Raw genomic sequence first — 21350 nt, forward strand, 5'->3', positions numbered from 1 at the left:
CATTTTTCCAAAGACATCCAGATGGCCAACAGACACATGAAAAGATGCTCAGCATCACTCATCAGGGAAATGCAAATCAAAACCACACTGAGATATCACTTTATACCTTTCCAAATGGCTAGTATCAAAAAGACAAGAAATAACGGGTGTTGGCGGGGATGTGGAGAAAAGAGAACCCTCCCACACTGTTGCTGGGAATGCAAACTGATGCAGCCACTCTGGAAAAGTGTGGAGAAATAGAAATACCATATAATCTAACAATTCTACTACTGGATATTTGCCCAAAGAAAATAAAAATATTAATTTGAAAAGATATATGCACCTTACATTTACTGAACATTATTTACAACAGCCACTGTTCAAATACTGAACATTATTTACGACAGCCATTATTTACAACAACCTAGCGTCCATCAAGAAGTGGATGGACAAAGAAAATGTGGCATATGTCCACAATGCAGTATTATCCAGCTGTAAAAAAAGAATGAGATCTTGCTGTTTGTGACAAGATGGATGGGCCTACAGGATGTTATGCTAAGTGAAGTAAGTCAGGCAGAGAAAGACAAATACCATATGATTTCACTTACAAGTGGAATCTAAAAAACAAAACAGATGAATAGGGGCGCCTGGGTGGCTTAGTTGGTTAAGCATCCGACTCTTGGTTTTGGCTCGGGTCATGATCCCAGTTCGTGGGATCGGGTTCCGAGTCAGGCTCTGCGCTCAGTGCAGAGTCTGCTTGAGATTCTCTCTCCCCCTCCCCTACCCCTCCCCCAGCTCTCTCTCTCAGGTGAATAAATCTTTAAAAAACAAAAATGAACAAAAACCAGACTCTTAAATACAAAGAACAAGGAAGATGGATATAAATAAAGGAAGACAGAAACAGATCAAGTTTGTGCCAGTTATAAAATCAATCAGTCACGGAGACGAAAAGTACAGCAGAGGGAATACAGGCAATAGTCCTGTACTAATGTTGTGTGGTGACTACACCTATCACGGGGAGCACTGAGTACTGTATAGAATCACTGAATCACTATGTTGTACATCTGAAACTAATACAATACTGTATGTTAATTATATCTCAATTAAAAATAAATGTAGTGAGATTATAGTGAGGTTACAGTGAAATGCAAAAACAAAACAAAACAAAAAAAGGAAACCTTAGGCCAGAAGAAAGGGAACCAAATGGGGAGTGGAAGATGTGTGAATAAAGCATATTGTCTACAAGTCAGAAGGCCTGGATGACATCTGCCACCTTCCCAAAGTCCCGGAAGTCAGGGAGGCCAGAGCGGTCAGCTGGACCCTGCTCCGCCAGGCCTTGCAGAAGCCCCATCGGACTGGCCCAGCAATACCGCCTCCTGGTGGGCACTTACCGTGGGCTTGCAGGAGGGGCTTTAAATGCCAAAAACAGACAGCAGAAGAGGAAACAGTCTTTTCCAAACAATCGTGACCCCTAATGCGTGCCCAGACACACCTCACATCACCTCACCTGAAATCTCCCTCAAGATGCCGTGTGGGCCCAGGAGGGACAGAGCAACCCTCTCCTGAGCCCAGAGGTGGCAAATGTGGCCTGGGAGCCCCACTTCATCTCCCCACTCCATGGCCAAGGCACTCAGCCCCTGCCAACCCTCCCCCACCACCAGGTTCTGACAGCAACTGGGCTTTGCTAGGCCACTAATTCTACATTAATTTTGATAGTCTCCCCTTCACGTTGTGCCTCTTCATCTCTATCCATTGATGATGTGAGAAAATACACAAGAACTTTTCTACAAGTTATTCCCTTTCCTCCTCATTAGTAGCTAGCACTATCCTGAGCCACTGAGAGCTTTAAGGGCCTTGGGAAAGGAGACCCGGCTGGCAGCCAGGAGCACAGTGCGCTGGAATGAGCGGTCACAGCTCCGTAAACGCCTGGGCCGGGCTCTGTGCCTCTGTGAGGAGAGCGGCTCAGAGTAGGGCTTCACTTTCTACTTATAGGACCCTGGGTAAGTTGTTCACACTTTCAGTGCCTTTGCATCCTGACCTGTAAAATGAGGAGGATAATGACATCAACCGCATCGGTTAGTTGAGACAATGCCAATAAAGTGATCGCGATGCCTAGCGACTATGCTACTAACTGTCCCCACCAGGTCCCTCTGTCACTGACATCTTCATCCAACAAGTATTTCTTTTCTTCAAAGATTTATTTATTTGAGAGAGAGACTGTGTGCACGTGCCCATGCCAGGGGAAGGACAGAGGGTGAGAGAGAATTCTGAAGCAGACTCCCCACTGAGCACAGGGCCCCATGTGGAGCTCGATCTCACAACCCTGAGATCATGACCTGAGCCCAAAGCAAGAGTTGGGTGCTTAACTAACTGAGCCACCCATGTGCCCCAATGCGCTAAGCATTTCCATGATGTACCCACACACCACTCGAGCCACCATCTGAGGAACAGCTGACTGCTAGGTGCCCTCCTACCTGAAAGGCTTGCTGTCAGGGTCAGTGTCCTTGAAGCCCATCTCCTCGAGCTTACAGCGCCGATACAACTCATAATGGCGGGTGTGAGTCTGCTCTCGCAAATCTTCCATATTCACGCGGATTAGCATCTCCCGAAGTTTCACAAAATCACAATGGTTTTCATTCTCAACTGCAAGAGACGGGAAGGTGGGGGTGGCTATCAGTAACGATCTCCCTGAAAATCTGAAATGACACTGTCCAGAAGTGATCACCGTTGTTCCTGAAATCTCTGAAGTCTCAAAGCCATCTGCAGACCCTTTACTGGATTCGCCTCACATTCCCAATGAGGACAAATTGCTGACATCGCAGACTGTAACGCTGATGACAACAGTGACGGCAGAGTGCTGCTCAGGGCAGGGCAGCACGGGAGGAACCTTATAAATATGGTCTTTACCCTTCGGAATAATCCTGCCAAGTAGGCATTGTGACTCTTGCCTTGCAGATGCAGAAGCAAGGCTTTTCGAGGCACGCTGACCTCCTGAGTGGACGTAGCAGTCTACACCTGGCCGCAAAGCCAGCTCTAGTTCTACTACTCCGTGCCCCCTGGGAGTATACGACTTCTTCCAATTTCACATACCACTTCTTCCAATTTTATCAACACTATGAAAAAAGTTTTATTGTAGAGAAACAGCTAAGATTCATAAAAATTAAAATTTTCCTAGAGATCCTAATGGTGTAATTTCTTCTCACTTCTCACAGATTTATTGCCTTTATTCAGAACAAAAGAAAAGGAGGACTGATAGATCTTAAACCAATGAAGGAATTTTCTGTAGCGATCCTACTTAACCTGTGATATTGGGCATCTTCCTTCAAAACGCACAAGGGCAGGTAATAGAGTCCTTGCCCAACAAAGCAACATACGGGAAGCTTCTTTAGGTCAGAGACTGTGGTCATGTCCCACAGTGCCAAACATAGGTCAGATAGCCTCATAATTATTGATACTTACTGAGGTAACATTTAATTGGAAGACAAGTTTTCCAGAGATAATGGAGAAACAAGTATCCTCTTATTTACAAGAAACTTTCGCAGCTTTCTTATATTTTGCTGCTGAAACTGGTACCTAAGTGGTTGAAACTGCTAGGGAAGAACTCTTTTCTATCAGGAATGGATACTGAATTTGCCACACAAGCCAACATTCTTGAGGGGCGGCCTCACTGGCACTAGGGCCCTGAGCTCACTTCTCCCTGCTGTCTACCTCCCTGGTCACCGTGTCTTGCTTCCTCGCTTCACAACTGCCATGTGTACAACCCTGCTGCTCCCTTCCTCCTGCCCACAGCTGAGCACCTTCCCGAACACGGCCGGGAGGGAAGGGACGGGGGCAGTTGGCACAGGGGTTAAACGTGAACACTCCCTTCCCCGTAATGTGCACCTACCCTGCACCACGCCCCAGGGGTACTGCCTGGCCTTTGCCATCTTGTTGCCGATCTTCACCTCTTCGGTGCTGCCGACCACTGCAAACGGGAGATGGACCTGTGAAGCAACACAAGGACAGAGAGGCGTTACCTTCTCCAGCTCCACCCCCTTCTGCAGGCCTCACTGAGTGGCAGGAGAAAACAGGGAGGGAGGGTAGGCGAGGGATGGGGTTCTGCAGGTCAGTGGGGGCGAGCTGTGCGTACCCCACCCTTTCTATACCCAAATACAGAATAGGTGATGGGAGCTAGCTTCAAGGGAAATGGTAGGAGTCTTTGCACCCACACAGGAAGCTGTAAACACGTGCTGGACAAGACCGTAGCCACTAATACACGTGGCCATCAAGCACTTGAAATGGGGCTTGTGGGATTAAGACACTGAATTTTTTATTTTATTTATTTTTAATTAATTTACATTTAAATTAAATTGGAAGAGAAAATGTTTTTCCATTAAATAAAATTCTACTGTTTGAGGACTGCACTTTATCTTGCTTCAAACTCAAATCTTCTAGAAAAAGAACCAGTCTGCTCAATGTGGATGTGAACATTAGAGGAAAATTATCTTTTTTGGTACTTATTTCATTTTGAAAACTTTCAAGTATGTGAGGAGCAATGTGAGGATCCACCCAAATTGGGGCATGCTGTAATTAGAAAATATACATTGGATTCCAAAGACTTACTATGAGTATTGCATTAATTTTTATATTGATTACATGTTGAAATGATAGTATTTTGAATATATTCAGTTAAGCTTTGAAATTAATTTCACATTTCCTTTTACTCTTCTTTATAGTGCCACTTCTACCAAATTTTTTTTAGAGATTTTATTTATTTATTTTGAGAGAGAGAGAGAGAGACAGCCAGCCCAGAGAGAAGAGCAGAGGGGGAGCAAAAGGAAGGAGGAAAGAATTCCAAGCAGACTCTGCACTGAGCATGGAGCCGAAGTGGGGCTTCATCTCACAACCCTGAGATCATGACCTGAGCCAAAACAAGAGTCCGATGATCCTTAACCGACTGAGCCACCCAGGTGCCCCCCTTTTACTTTTAAATGTGACTACTGGAAAATGTTAAATTACTTGTGTGACTCATATTTTTATTGAAAAGCATTGCTTTAGACAGTTGACTCCTGTACAAAATTTAAGTCAGAAATACACTTTAGCCCAAATTACTGGTCCAAGCCTTGCAGCCCAGGCTTATCTCAAGCACAGGTGGTGTTCAAGACACGAGACTATTCCACGTTGGTTTTTCTGGTAGCTATGGCTACTTCCTGGGAGTGGGGAGTGGAAGGGGATAGAATTCCACCTTTCTTCTATTAGCATGTAAGAATAGGAAGATTTGAAATGGCTGTTCTGAGAAGGATGATCTCAAGCTCCCTGATCCACCACTCTTCTACTGCAGATAAGTTGAGAAAGACAAGAATGTTTCAAAACCAAATCCTCTCCCACAGAGGGCAGAACCCTCAGCCCAGGCTGCCCAAGTGGTATTTCATCTGATGCTCAAGATATTTCTATTTTCTGGTTCATCTCATACTCTGTAGGAAGAAAGCACATTCTCTTCCTCAGACTCTCAGTCTGGAACTGGAATGTGTTCCCTGAAGCTGAGGAGGAACAGGACCCTTCCGGCCAACGTTTGGTATAATGACCAAGGAAACCGTTTTTTCCACCCATACAGAGGGACAAAAGCAACTGCCAAAGAAATCTGTTTTCCACCTATCACGTGGGATTTCATCACCAGGAACCGTTTGCAATGGAGAGTCTAAAGAAACAAACAAACTTCTCGTTGAAGAACAAGATTAATTTGGGATGATCAGCTCAATTAATCGGATAGAGAGAGCCAAGATTTGCGGCTATTTTCTTTCCAAGAAATGTAACACAAATTTAGTTGCATGACCATCCGAAATGATTTAAAAGGATGAGGAGGTATATAAAGGGAAAAGCAGATGATATTTATCCATGTTATTTCTCAAATCCTACACTGACATCCCCAATGGCGGCTCTACAGCAGAATAAACCAGTACTACCCCAGCCGGAGCTCTTGACAGCGCTATAATAGGAGCCCGCTGCTGTGCAGCGCGAGGGCCAAGCTGCCTGCGCTCACTCCCACCCGCCCTGTGGACAGCTGGGCCACGTGAGGGCCGGGGCTGCAGTCTCCTCCCACCTGCGGCAGAGGTAACAGTACCTACCTACTGATAACAGTCCCTACAGACGGGACTGGTGGGGGACTAAATGTCAATAATGCCTTGCGCAGTGGCCGGTACACAGTAAATGCTCCATGGATGTCAAAAATGTCAGGCGCTTTGATTATTAGGAAGCTCTCAGTCCCCACAACCAGAGAGCTCCAGACCTGGAAGAGACCTCACATGCTACCCGTGTCAATCCTGCTTAGGAATTCCTTCTACCACGCTCTTCTAAGCGCACTGATACAGAATCTGTTGTCCACACACCTGCGATGCGAACGCATTCCGTCGGGGGGCTTGCTACGCTGAGGTGGTCCCAATGGCCAAATCCCTCACTGCCCCTTCACCCACTGGTTTCAGTTCTGTCTTGAATAAGAGCAGTCACTCTCCCCTATGAGGACCTTCCTTTCACATCCCCTCAGCCATCTCCCCAGGAAGAATCTGCTCTCCAGTTTCCAGAAGTCCCAGAGCCTTTATTAACCTGACCACAGGAGCATGGCAAGCACAGTGGGTTACACAACTCAGAGTGTGACCAGACTAGAGCAGAGTGGAGCTGGACTAGCTTTGCTTTAATGAGCTCCTAAATGTTAAATTCATACAATATCTCCAGAAAGGGGAGGAGTTACATTGGCTTTCAAAGTCCTAGTCATATAGGGGATAAGTTCAGGAAGAAATTCCTCCCTGAATGATAATGGCGCTATATAGAAAAGTCCATATGCTGTACTGAAGAAACAAGTTTTGTGGAATGACCCTGTTCTCCTAAATTATGATGGCAAGCAACACAGATGTGGGACCAGTGCTGAGATCTCTGCTGCTATTAGCTGGCTTTGACCAAGTCATTTAATAATCCAGGTGAGCTTCGGTAGGAGTCCCCAGCATATGAAATGTCTAGCATAGGCAAATCTATAGAAATAAGAAAGCAGAGAGGTGGTTGCCTAGGGCTGGGATGATTAGAGGGTTGACAGCTAAAAGGTACACAATTTCTTTTTGGGGTGATGAAAAGGTTCTAAAATCGATGGTGGCAATGGTTGTACAACTCCGTCAATACATTAAAAACCACTGAATTGTATGCTTTAAATGGGTAAATTGTACACTCTATCAATTACAGCTCAATAAAGCTGTTAATAAAAAAAAGAGTGCCTTTATGCATTTAATAATGACTTTACTAGACACTTTTCATGACCAGATCTAAGGGAAGTAGAACATATCTCAACCTACCACAATTTAAAAATCTAGACTGACTTCTGCTGCCACTAGCATACTTTTGAATCATTTTTAGCATGTATCCAGGGAAAGGCAACTTATTTAATAGCTTCTAATTACATTTCACTGAAGCTAACCTACAATTTTAAGAATTCCAAAAACCATCATTGGGCATCTACTATGTGCAAAGAACGCTACTTTTACAGAAGTTATGCATTCCTAAAAGAAAAAAAAAATGTATAGTAATTGTGGCCCAGAGATGAGCCATGGCTGTGAGATACAAAAGAGGCAGTGGCAAAGATTCAGGCATCAGAGAGCAGCATGGAGCCTCACCACGAGACATCATATTGCAGGTACACTTAAGACCTGCTGAAGCTTTAGTCATTTCTCTTCTGACCATCCCCCCGTGAGGTGAAGGAATTATACCACAACTGCCAGTTAACCCAATGACTCAGGCAAGGATAGGAGAAACAGAAAGGAGGAGAAGGCAGGAACCCTTCACAGAAGCCAAAATGAGGCAGGTGGACATAATTCTGCCAACAATGCCAAAAACAAGCAGAGATCTATTTTCTTTCAGCTGCTTTGTGTGAGGTGGTGCTGGGCTGGCATTCTTCCCGTGAGATCTGCTGTAGAAATCTTACCTGTTGGAGTGGGAAGGAAACTGGAGATCAGCCTGCCTAACTTTCCCATTTGATAGATGGAAACACTGAGGAGAAAGGTGGTTAAGTGCCTTGCCATAGTGGCAGGGCTGGGCCACACTAAAGAATCAGATTCCTGGTCCAGTGTTGAGTCACTCTGCAATGCTGCTACCAAGAAAAGCTTTCAGAAAAATTACTGGTAGGTTCTTCCTAACTTGAGGACTTACGCTCATTGTTGCATTAATCTCCGCCACCGTTTCTTCATCTGTGGGGAACTGATATATCTGGACGCCATTGCTGACTAGTTCACTCATGATCTTACTCTTGAATTTGTGCAGTTCGTTTTTGGCAATGGTGTCAGCTTTTGCAATTATTGGAATGATGTTCACCTACAAAACAAACACATCCATTTATACACAATTCCAATGTAAGAAAAATAAGACAAGTGAATGACATATAATAAACAATAAAAATTGTAAACTTCACCTAAACAATAGAGATGGTACTGACAATCAGACTTTCTGCCCAGATGCAAAATTAAGAAGACATGGGACAATCTTTTAGCTCCATCTGTGCACACTTCTACGTCCTCCCTCCCGCACTGAGAGCGCACTTGTAATTTCCTCTTCTCTGCGACCTCATTTGTTTTCTTTTGTACAGAGTAGAAGGAAGTGTTACTCTATGACAAATAGCAATAACAAAGAAGCCTATTCTTTGAGTAACCAGCCACTCCTTTTAGACCCCTCCCAAGCTACTTCAGGAGCTTGATTTTTACATGTTCCTAACAGTGTAATCGCCAAGACTGTGTTAGTTAGAACAGGGTAACATCATCTCTTTTTTTTTTTTTCCCCTAATGACTGCTAGGAGTGGAGAACCTATGTATTCACCAAAACAAGAAGAGTTTCACCTACTCCTAAAATGTTCAAAATCATACCAACCAATTCCTTGGAAATACCAGCTTCTATCACATTACTTCTTCATGCCAGAATGAGACCTAGCGCCAAAGGTAAGGCTCACTTTCAGAGCACAGGCTACAAAGACCAGGAAGAAGGCAGAGTTTGACAACCGTGGCAGAAAGCCCAGTGTGAGAGCCAGGGACACCCTCAAGCACCAGCCCCAAACCCCAATGTCAGTCATTCTTCCAACTTTCCCCAGCATTGTCCACACAGCACATTTTTTAAAATTCTTTTTTTTAAGATCAACTTTCTTTCACCCCGTGGTAGGTATAGAGGTTTCAGTAAGACACTACTGACATCCGATACCTGGGGCTGTGCTCTCCACCCAGCTCAGGGGAAAGAGGGACCAGCGCTCGGTGAGAAAGCCATCCTAGCAAGACAATGAGGGAGTCTTTAGGGAGGTTTTCTTGTCATGTCTGCCTTCCTTTGCTTCTCCTTTTATTCCAAGAGCCAAATCAAAATCCCTGATACATCACAATGAGAAGACACATGGATAGAAAAACCTCTTTTTCCCCTAATTCCTCCCCCCACTCCTACCCTCCTCAGGCTTGGGCTCATCCAGCAAGTCACAGACTGAGAAAAACACCAATGGGGAGACAACGTCTGGGTCAGGACCCGAGGAACAAAACGCTTCCCCGTTGTTCTTACTGGCTATCTTTTGTACACACTTAGCACTCAGTTAATATTACACAGACAAAATGGCAGAGCTCCATGGTTTCTTGGGCCAACTCAATCAGAGTAGATAGAGGAACAAAGCAATTTAGATTTAAAATCTTTCTTGGTGGCAGGTACTTGAAAATCTTTTCTGAAATTATCATATATTTGTGATTTATAGAGTTAAGGGCCTGAACTCTACACGTTGCTTCTATCAACAACCCTTTTTGCAAATACCGTTTTCAGACGCTACCCAGCGCGCCCAGCTATACAGCAACAGCGATTCTTTGAAAGCAGTTTAACCTGCTTTCTGGGGACTTTTTTTGTTTCCAGCTGTGTTTGCTTTGCTTTATTTTCTTTCCCTGTTTAACTCAACTCTAGTAAGCATAACCCTGTTGCTGAATCTTAGCCTGGCTTGGTCCACAGATGTGGCCTCAGTCAGGATCCCGCCTGCAGCCCTGCAGCCAGGACAGCACAGGGAGCCTGCCTCACGGCCCAGATTCCTCCACCGTCCATGGCTAACTGCAGCTGAAACAAATGCAACGGAGAAGGGTTTCTATTTGTTCTCTGGAGAGCACTCCAGCAGCAGTAATCCCTTCATGCCATCCGACTATTCTGTAAGCCCGTGTGTCTGAGCATGCTGGAAGCCGAGGAGCCTGGCTCTGCCTCTGCCGGCGCCTTGGCGGCCAGTTCAGACAGAGGCCTTGGGGACAGGCTGGTCTTCTACGTGTTCTTTATCATGTTCCTCCGGAGAGAAAGCATCTTTCCAACAGTGTTGTTTAGATAAAAAGTAACACCCAACAAAACCCTCTAGAGACGATAAGACTCTTCATGAAAACCAGAAGGAGGTTAGAAGAGAAAATACCACAGCTTCTCCTCGGGGTCGTTCCCACTGTCATTTGATGCTTTGTTTTCAGAATGCACTGTCTTCCATTTATTTCAAAATGAAAAATCAAATTGTAAAGTAGATCACTAAATGTTATCAAACTTCTCAGTACTTTCCTTCAAATGTTGGGAAAGGGAGAGGTTATTAATGTGGAAAGCTCAGGCGTCAAACAGAAACTACTTTTTAAAAACACTTGGGTGCAATTCAGTTTTAAATCTAAGGAGCTGGACTGTCCTTATCACCTAAGTAAAAAAAAAAAAATTTAATACCCTTTTTTTTTTCACTCTAAACTTCATATTAAAAGCCAAACTTTTAAAGACCTATAAAAAAGAAATTTAGAGAAAGCTTTTAAGAAAATAAACAAATTGTGACTTCATGTTTCAAGCTCCCTAAATTTAACCCTTTCTATGACCTTTTAGGTGCCTCCACTATGTAATTCCCCAGCCCTCATCAGAGTACCCACTGGTGCTAATTTAAGAACTAAAAATACCTGGTAAAAAGCTCCATGGTTTTATTTGTGTGTTTGTTTTATTTTGTTTTGCCTAACATCCAGAGGTTTTGAAGCATTTTTCTCACATTGCTAAACCCTATTGTTCTGTAAACCAGAAAAGACAATTACGGGGTTGGAGGAAGGGGGAGGGATGAATAGGCAAGAATGCAGAGGAGTTTTAGGGCAGGAAAACTACTCTGTATACTATCATGATGGATACAGGTCTTTATAGATGTGCCCAAGCCCACAGAATGTACACCACCAAGAGGGAACCTTAATATAAACAATGGCCTTTGGGGGCTGATGCGCCAATGTAGGTGCACTGACTGTAACAACGTGCCCATCGGGTGAGGGTGTTGATGTGGGGGCAGGGGTACTCGGGAATCTCTGTACCCTCCTCTTAACTCTGCGGTGAACCTAAAACTGCTGTGGAAAACAGTCTTGTAAGACAAAACAATACAACCGAATGACATTAAGAGGAGAAAATAAATCAGAGCCTTCAGATAAAGGTGATCTAAAAGGAGAGGGGACGGTGGCCAGAGTGGCAGTGGGTACCTTGCTGTCCAGCTTTTTCATGGTGACTAGGTCCAGAGACTTCAGGGAATGGCCGGTGGGGGCAATGAAGTAGAGACAGGCGTGGATCCTGGTGTCGTGGTAGTTGAAGAGAGAACGTTTGATCTTCAATTCCTCTTGCAGGTAGGCCTCGAATTGGGCGTCGATATATTCCACTATTGGCTTATAGCTAGAATGCAGAAGAATGTTTTGTAAAACACATCTTCACATCAGCAATGTTTCCAGTCTCAAACCTCTCATGCAGGCCAGTGCAGGACAATCCTTCAGTAAAGTCTTCAATGGCTCCCTTGCTTAAGAGCTGAAGCCCCCCAGTGCCTTACCTGGGCATCCCAAGCCTTCCATCCTCCGTTCCCTGAACACCTCTGAATCTCCTCTCTCCCACTCCCTCCCTGGCTCACCGCTCCTGTCCCAATCACACACACAAACCTTTCATCTGCCTTTGTTCACGCTAGCCCCCCTACCCGGAACAGTCTTCTTCCTAGTATTCTCCTGGCTAACATTCATTCTTTAAAACAGAGATTATAAGTATGTGAACCATGCTGTCACTTCCCATGGAAGACATTGCTAAGAGACTGTGGCATTCTTTCCTGCTGGGCCAAAACGGAGTCTCAAAATCTGTCTTAATAAAGTGATTTTGACAGCCTCTGCCAACTGATTGACTTTGGTGCACAAAAGGAAAGTGGTTTTTGATTTCAGGCAATAGCATCACCTAGTGGGAGCTCTTCCCCAGTCGTCTGCCCCATTCCTCCAGAGATGAGGGATGCTCGGTGCTCTCATCTAGCCCTGTGCTCCTTCCACAGCTTCATCTATAAACTGAGGGGCCTGCGTGATTAGCAGCTTCAAGATTACCTCCAACTCTGAAATTTTATGATTTGAAGGTGAACTCTGTAACCCTTTCTTCTCAGCAAATCATAATTCAAATCTGTTTTAAATAATTACATATGACTCTATTAACTGACCATAAGCATTAATAGCATACTGGGAATATGCATTCAATAAACCAGATGTTCTCCAGGGACTCAGGAATACATTAAGTAGGTCACTGTGGAAAAGCTATAAACTTTCAGGTCTCCAGGGAACTGCTCAGAAGTCAGTGTTAGCCGCAATGAGACTGGTCTACTAGGAACACAATGGGTTAATTCTCTCCAAACTTACTACCCTGCTGAGGAATGACTTAAGCTTTAAGAAAAATAAAAACCTTTCAACACTTAGCTCCCCTGACTCATATAGTAAACTGAAATCCTTGAAAGGGAACTAGGAATCTTTGTAATGTGGATGACAGCATATACCCTAAGAGAACAAACAAACAAAACAAAAAACATATTTATAACCAAAAATTGAAAGCACTCAGAAAAAAGTTTTTTGATATTTTTCCTTGGTGATTCATCACAAGCCACTGATTCAATCTGAGCAGACAAAATCTCTAGGGGTTTAAAGAAAAAGCAGGATATGCCTCCGTAATAATAAAGTTCTAAATATGACAACAGAAATCCCAATAAATTCTAATAGAAAGAATGAGCAAGTGATAAGTTTCTTCTATGTTTCCCACTTTAAAACACAGGCAGGTATTACATAACAATAATATCATAGGATAGTGGTTAGAAGCATGGATTTAAGCCAAGCCAACTCCAACTCCACAATTCACCACACATGTGACCTTGAGCAAGTTACTAAACATCCCTGTGTCTCAATTTCCTCATAGGTAAATCAAGGACAAAAAAGTATCAGCTATTGTGATAAATAAGCTAATATATCTAAAGGACTAGCATGTAAGAGTAAGATATAACTATTTCACAGTAATATAATAAAAAATAATAAACAACAAATAAGAGAAAAGCAAGCCTGACTTTCTAGAAAGAGATGCAGGGAAAAAAGGAACCCTACCCTCACCCGGCTCATGGTAACCATTCTGTTACTGAGCTCATGCCCTGCAGGGAAGGGGACCGGGCCACTCCACTGAGGTCCACCCCTGCCAGTCCAAGGCCTGATCTTTGCGTCTCCGGATGCTGAGACATGTGTTTGGGGAACCACGGTCTTTCTCCAACACCCTCTTAGAAAAGGAAAGGAAAAGCAGCTCACAAGCATTTGCTCCTTCCTGCCTCACCAGTTCCTGATTTTCAGCTCCTCAGCACCTCCTCCCCAGCAGTGCTCCAAGTATGTTTCTGCTTTCTATTAATTTCCCTCTTGCCCCTGGTGTTGATTCTGGTCCTCCAAGACCATGAGAGGAATAACATCTCTCCTTTTCGAATGAGGAATGCTTTCTGCCCTGGATTCAATATATCCCAAGAAATCTTTTGTCTCTTACATCTTGGGTTTCCTTCTGCCTGCCCCTGTCAGGGGGCTCTGGCTAATCTTCCAGTCTCCTTCTTTTCCCTTTATGTGATCTCCATGAAAAATCACATTTATTCCTGTGTTTTACTTACCATCTAAGGGATGGTAATTCATAAATCTCTGCTTGTAGCCCAGATCTTTCACTCAAGTTTCAGCCCCATCTATCCAATTGCTTACGAGATATCTCCATTGGCTCTTCTAAATAAACGTGTCCAAGATGGGACTCTTCATCTTGCCCCCAAACCCACACTTTCCCGTATTCCTTCACTTGGTGAATGGCAGAATGGCACTCCATGTACACCACCCCGGGACCTCCTCTTCTACTCCCCCCCGCCACACACACACAATCAATCATAAAATTCCTAATTTTAACTTCTAATTGTTATAACAAATTAAAAGAAATGTACTCCCAGAGAACTATTTAGCAAAATCATTCCTCATGTTTAAGTCAGCCAGTAGTTTTGTATTGCCCTTCATAATCCTTTAAACAAATGATCTGCCCCTCCTCTCCTACTCCTTTCCACTTCTTATCTATATTCACAATCATAAAGATAAGGAAGTTTAATCCCAATTCTGCCTTTTGCTAGTTTCCATTCTTACAGAAAGGACACCCATTTATTTTCTGTTTGGCCCATTCCAACTTCTCTGGATTGTAGTCATACCAAGCAGAGGAAAGTGGAGAAGGGCAAATCAAATCTAGTCCTTACATTGCCACATCATTTCCTTTTAAGGCATGGGGATAGTCCTTTTTACCCACAACTCATTTTTTTCATATACCCCCAGTCACAGAATTCACAATAAAATACAGAGGCTGACCCTGAAACTGATGGAAAAAATATTTTACACAATGTTTTCTATCCACCCAAGCTACCTACTGATCATTCCTGCAGAAGAACCAACACCACTGTTCAGGGACTGACTCTCCATTTTATATACGGCCAGATACCTACCATCTGTTTTTCTCTATCTTGCTGTTAGTTAAAATTGTTTTCCTTATCTCTCAACTACCTCCATCAGAAACTTTGGTAAAAACAGAAATTAAAGACCTATTGGTCCACTTCACTACCCTTTTGTAACTCTGATACAAAGATTTGGTGAGTTTGAGGACTTCAGTTATTCATGCTATTCAGGGCTGATTATCATTACAGTTAGTTATATGCCATTGACATTCTATCTCCCATTTCCCAAATGTGGGGCAAATGAATTATTCTATTTCCAGTTCCATGACAAAACTTGGTTTACCTTCTTCTCCAGACCCCTTCCCTTCTTCACTGAAGAGTACAGACAGCAAAGCAAAGAAGCCCTTAACCCACGAAGAGTTAACCATGCTATTCAACATAACAGGAAACCTTACCAGATCTCTCTTCCTGCCTCCTTCTAGCTAGCTCAGTCCCAGGCAGATACTCACACAGGAATGCTGACATGACTGAAGCCTACATAAACAAGCCGGGACTTTCTTGAAGTCCTGCATTCATGGCAGAAAAGCTTGCCTCAGCCCCAAAGTAGTAAAAATAATCATGGGTTTAGAGAAACAGCACATTGCTTTCCATATGGTTACATATCAATGCAAAAATATGTGTATCTCACTTCCAATTCTTTTATGGAAGCAGACTGTCCGAAAAAAAAAAAAATTAAACAATAGTAATTCAGGTTTAGAGTCAACAGTGTCAACAATGCCTTCTGGGGCACAGAGTTCTAAATGCCATTTAAAGAGGTTATGCAACAGCTGTCAAGAAATTTCAGAAGAAAAAAAATATTTGGTATCTAGGTTAGGTTAACATCACACTTCCTCTCTTCTAAATCTCCTTGGAAACTATTATTTGACCCAAATGAGTCAGATAATTTCTTAAAGAGGCCTCCAGCTGCAAATACGAGAATCGGTATTGTAATAGCCACTTGCTGTTCAGTGCCAGCCAGTGAAAACCACCAGGCCGGAAGAAAATAGCTACTTGGGGAGAGGCAATTCAGTGCAGCCACTGAGGCAATGGCTCTGAGCGGGAAGAGCACACGGAGTTTTAGCAGAAAGATGTTGGAAGATGGTTCTCATTCTTGCAGGAAGGCATCCTGAAAAGGTCCGGTTACTGCCTTCCAATCAGGGACTGCACAAGCATGACATCCTCCAACCCCAGGGAAAAACCTGTGTGGGTCGGACAGAGGGCGATACGGCTTGCTCTAAGTACATGGTGAATGCCCAATGACAGGGAACCCCTGCTCTCTCCCCAGCCCCCCAAATGCACCTGTGCTCTTGTTCTTGTTGCCAAGGCCTTCCCTTCATCTATTTCACTTGGTATTACAAACAGCCTTCAGGCAGTAACTTCTCCATCATTCCTTGGCATTGAGGTCATAAATTAAGAGCAACAGCTCAGCTGCAGGGTCTGAGCTTAGCGGTCCCCCACCCCGCACAATGTACAGATAGTTCATTTTGACCAGATGCGAAATAAAATCCTTCTCACTACATCTAACAATTGCTCCTGTTATTACAGGACAATGTTTATTGAAGACCATTTAAATTGCTCTATAGATAAAATGGAGCTCAGTGCTCAGCTAGAGAATGAATTAAATATTTCTTCCTAATTACTATGGTGCTCATATATATCAGAATAGTTAAGATATCTCTAGGCAATACACATTCTAGATAAAAATAGTTCAAGTTTCTCTTTATAAAACACATGCACATAATATACACAGTTTTGAGGGAAATAGAAATAGAAAGAAAGAAAGAAAGAAAGAAAGAAAGAAAGAAAGAAAGAAAGAAAGAAAGAAAGAAAACCCTGGTACTAATAAAATTTCTGAGCCCTAAGCAAACATATCTTACTGATTTGGTGTTTTATTCTCATTATGTTGTCACTGCATAAAAATGTCTCTGGAAGCCCCCGTCTAGAATCATCTTTGGACCTGGGACAATTTTAACTTTCTCTAACTTCTTTTGAAAATGAATACAATATTTAAAATAGTCATAAGATATCTAATGTTAACAATGATGACTAGGATGGATGATCTCGAGAAGGAGTGTGAACAATATTTGGGGACTGACGTTAACATATCAGTTGAACACCAGGAAGTTTTAAGGTTAACAACTACCCTCAAATTAAGGCATACAGTAACTCAGAGAGCAGAGCCAAATGTACTTGGCTTTATAAATTGAGTATGTATTTTATAAAAATAAAACCTAACTGTATTATTTTATAATCAAATCTTCAAGTTTATGTGAACAGGTTTCAATGAATGAATACTTAAGACTGATGTACAGATAGTAGCCTCTATCTACATACAAACTATTGGAACACAATTCTTAGAAAATATTTTATTTCTTAAGCAGGTTAAACACATCCTTTCTTCCACATATATAGTTTATTGTACGTATTACTTCATTAGCTTAACAAATCCCACTGGATAGAGAGGGGAAAGTTTAATCCAATCGACCAAAATTCCTCATTAAAATTGACTGAAACCACAATCATTCAGACTCGATTTGGCAATTCTGCACCCAACATGCTGCCCACCCCTCTTAGCAGCCTAGAGGAAGACCCAGACACTTCACAGAAGGACTCACAGTGCCTCACACCAAGCACTCACATCAACAGCAAGATCCAGTCCCAGCTGGAAATCAGGATTTTTCCAGGACATCTTCCATAAAAATGCTTTCCTCACTTTGAGGTTTTAGGAGCTAAAACCACTTTGACCGAAGACTTCAAAATACAGGATGACCCCCTTATTACCACATCCTCTTCTAGGACTTGCCTTTCACAGTGTCCTTCCTTAGGCCTCTGCCTAAGAATAGTACTGTACACAGTAGCCCACATCTAGTGACATTCCCTTAAAGTGAGATAAATTGCCACGGTCCCATAGCTTGTCACTGGCAGAATCCAGGCTATAACCCAGGTCTCCTAAATCCTGGGCTGTGGCTTCTAACAGATGATTTCTCATCAACTCTCAGTTTTCAATGAAATCCATAAGAATTTGGGGATTAAGTCAAATATCCCAATCTGCCTCAGGGACTAAGAGAGCATGGCAGATGCTCATTGCAAATTCCTCTACTCTTTAATGCCTTCTCACTTTGCAGAGTTGCAAAAAAGCAAAAACAAAAACCACGTTTCTCAGATTCTCTCAGCTAGTGTTCTAGATGACGTTTAGTTTCCACCAAACCAATGCAGCCTTACAAGACCTAGAAGCAGGGAGTGAGCAACACACAGCAGAGGCCACGCACAGGCCACACCTGTTCCCCTTGCGAGTGATGGTAAAGGCATTTGCTTATCTGGGACGGAACTGGTGGAGGTTCTAGGGACCTCCCCCCCAGGGTCATGGGTACCAAATTATATAAGGTGACTGGTGGCAGGGGCTTCTGCCAACCATCCTGCAGAATTGTTGGGTGTTTCTCTAGATTGCTTTTCCTGCTGGGAATGCCCCCAAATCTAGTTCCATGACCCTCTGGAAAAATGCCACAAGCTAATGTATTCCTTCTAAGAAATCCATTTTTCCCTTACAGTAGCTGGAATCAACTGTGTTGTCTGGTTCTGACATCAGGGAAGAACATTCTAAGAAAATTTCTCAGAGAACAAGAATGCCTTTTCTTTTAGGCAACAGAAGACCAGCCCCATAACTAGTGAACATTTAGCCTTTGGATTTACCGAGGACAGGTCCTGCCATCTCCTGATCCGTTTATATCCCCATGAGATCCCAAGATGTACCTGTCATCTTTATTTATCTGGTCTCCAAATCCCACAGTGTCGACGATGGTTAACTTCAGCCGTACATTGCTTTCCTGAAGCTCGTAACTTCTGGCTTTTAACCGGACACCTGGTTCATTGTGAGTAGCTGGGTCACTTTCAAATTTGGTGTTGAATAAAGTGTCCATTAACGTGGATTTGCCGATGCCCGTCTCACCTACATGACCACAAGGGAAACATATGAGAATGTGTCAATGCCTCTCGGATACCAGTTCAATTCATCAGGAATTTCTTATACTCATAACTGTAAAATTTTCATGAAAGTATCACCAGAAATCCCACTACAAAAAGATAGTTCCTTACATGTGTGATCTATCAAATATGTTCCTAAATATGCCTTAATGAATTACAGAAACCATTTAGCATAAAAGATCTTGCACTTGCAGATCAAGATGTTCTCCTTAACCTCTGGATAGAGAAAAAGAACCTGTAAGCTTGCCTGTAGCAGCGCGTACATTACAAAGACATAAACTGTATCTCTTCCTCTCCTAAATATTGGTGTGTAATATTACATCACTTTAAAAAAATACTGTATTGTTTTTTTCTGTTTACGGGGGAAAAAAAGACTAATCCCATTTATATTATCTGATGTAACCAAATTATCTGATACCACCTAATGTTGTTGAAAAGAATTACGTTTTCAAAACAACACTCAACAATAACAGCAATGCAGCTAGAGTTACTGAGGACTTACTTTGTGCCAGGCCCTATAGCAAGGGCTTCCAATGCATTATCATGCATAAATCCCACTACTATCCCCCAGGAAATAGGTACTCTTGTCTCCTCCATTTCACAGATGGGGCAGGAAGGCCTAACTAACTTTAAGGAACTTGTCTATTGTCTAAAGTCACATTGTTCTATGGCAGAGCCAGGATTTTCATCCAAGTTTGTGTGGTTCTAACACCTACACTCAACCAACACAACATCCTGACTTTACTATTAGAGAGAAAACCCACACGTGATATTCTCCAGTTATAGTTACAAATCTGTGTGACTCCTCCATATTACTTCCATGTTTCCTTCCCTATTCAACTGGAATCAAGATGGGAAACATTTATTAGATCATCTTTCCAGTTTCAGGGTGACACCTGTGATGATGAAAGTAAATGAGGTTAAGCAACCTGCAACATGGCCTTGTTAATTCACATCGACAATTCAAATCGGGGTTTGCTGAAGCCCTAACATGTGCAAGCGACAGTGGCAGGGACCTGGGACCACTGCACTGATCAAATAAGGAGACCCAAATGTGGAGCAAGAAGAATGTTAGCTAGGCCTCTAAAATAGAGTCAAGCAAAACTCTCTCTTAATCCTAATTCTTATGTTGAGTCAAAAATAGCTGGCAATGAGAAAGAACCTACCCTTGGTGGTGGTGGTGGTGGTGGTGGTGGTGGTGGTGGCAGCGGCAACTGAGTGTGATAGTGGAAAGAGGGAGGCAGAAATCAAGAAACAGGATCCATAAGAATGCCTTTGTTTTTCAAATCTGGAATATTTCCCAGTTACACTTCCAGTTCAATTTAAACATGCCAACATGTTGCAGCTTTTTCAACAAATTCAAATTCCATGAGATTCCTCTTCTAAAGGGTTGTTATAAAGACCTTTAGGATGGTGACAATTCTATGGGAAAAAGAGCTCTGGGATTTGTAGCCTTCAAGCAACTGTCCCACTGTAATGACAGAATCCACTTACTAATTAGAGGTTCTGTAATACTCATTACTTTCAAACACAATGTGAAAGTGAAGTAGGATGGAGCCTTTCTGGATTTGAGCTTTCTCTACTTAGAGGCTTGATGTGTTTTACCACTGGCTATAACGATTCACTTAAAGGATAAGAACTGTTTAAGTACATTTACCTTACTCTTGAACTTTTCCCATTAGGCAGGCCCCTGATACATGTAAAATCAAAGTGAAGCCTCCTTCATCAGGCTTCACTCAGCCAGTACTTTTTCCAGTGCCTACTATGTGCCAAGTTCTGGGAATACAACAATGAACCAGCTTGATACGGTGTTCTCCCATTGCTTAGAATCTGACCTGGAATGTGACTGAATCCCAATCAGACTCTAATTTAGTATTACAGAATGATATTCTAAGTGTCTGCCATAACTACATTCCCCTTATGAGTAAGACATACCCTGTGACCTTGCTAGTGACCACAGGTGACTGGACCAGGGCTAGCCCCCCGACCAAAGGTACCCATAACATCCTGGTCACTAGGCTCTAAGAAAGTGCTCCATGCTGGACAGTGACCTGTCCATCCAATCAGAACTTCTCTCTTTGGGAGTTTGAATGAGAGATACACAACCCGCACACAAAGCAACAGCATGGAAAAGAAAAGATACACAAAGGGAAGTGAATAAGCAGAGGCCTCAAGGCAGAAAAGGCTGTAAGTAAATAGAAGATGTAATGCCGATAAGACACTTAGTTGGGAATACAGGAGGAAGAGAGCAGATAGATACAAGAGAGCTTAGTATCCGAAATGTAAGTACGTACTATGTGACAAGCATGGGCTCTGGGGACAAAATGGTGAATAAAAAGCACAACTGACACTGACTGAACGTCTATAATATCCTGAATGTCATTCCAGATCTCCACAAAGTCTGGGATGTATAACAGTTGAGACTGTTTCCTGTCTTCCTTACTTTCCTGAACGTTCTTATGAAAAAAAGCCCATCAAGGGCCGTCTGGGTGGCTCAGATGGTTAAGCATCTGCCTTCAGCTCAGGTCATGATCCTGGGGTCCTGGGATCTAGCCCAGGTTGGGCTCCCTGCTCAGCGGGGAGCCTGCTTCTCCATCTCCCTTTGCCCCTCCCCCCCCCCCCG

General features: G+C 43.1%; 1 protein-coding gene across 1 annotated transcript in view; it reads right to left on the reverse strand.

Moving 5' to 3' along the window:
• Positions 1 to 18717, reverse strand: part of SEPTIN11 (septin 11) — a 31524-nt gene extending 12807 nt beyond the window's left edge. The window contains exons 1-5 of the mRNA XM_002929790.4: positions 18497 to 18717; positions 11460 to 11646; positions 8146 to 8307; positions 3866 to 3962; positions 2454 to 2622 (exon numbers count right to left, since the gene is read on the reverse strand). Of these exons, the coding sequence (XP_002929836.2) occupies positions 2454 to 2622; positions 3866 to 3962; positions 8146 to 8307; positions 11460 to 11646; positions 18497 to 18663 (782 nt within the window). The 5' untranslated portion in view covers positions 18664 to 18717. The remainder of the gene's footprint in view (positions 1 to 2453; positions 2623 to 3865; positions 3963 to 8145; positions 8308 to 11459; positions 11647 to 18496) is intronic.
• Between the last annotated feature and the right edge of the window lie 2633 nt (positions 18718 to 21350).

This window comes from Ailuropoda melanoleuca, chromosome 11 (assembly GCF_002007445.2).
Source record: "Ailuropoda melanoleuca isolate Jingjing chromosome 11, ASM200744v2, whole genome shotgun sequence".
NCBI classification, from domain to species: Eukaryota; Metazoa; Chordata; class Mammalia; order Carnivora; family Ursidae; genus Ailuropoda; species Ailuropoda melanoleuca.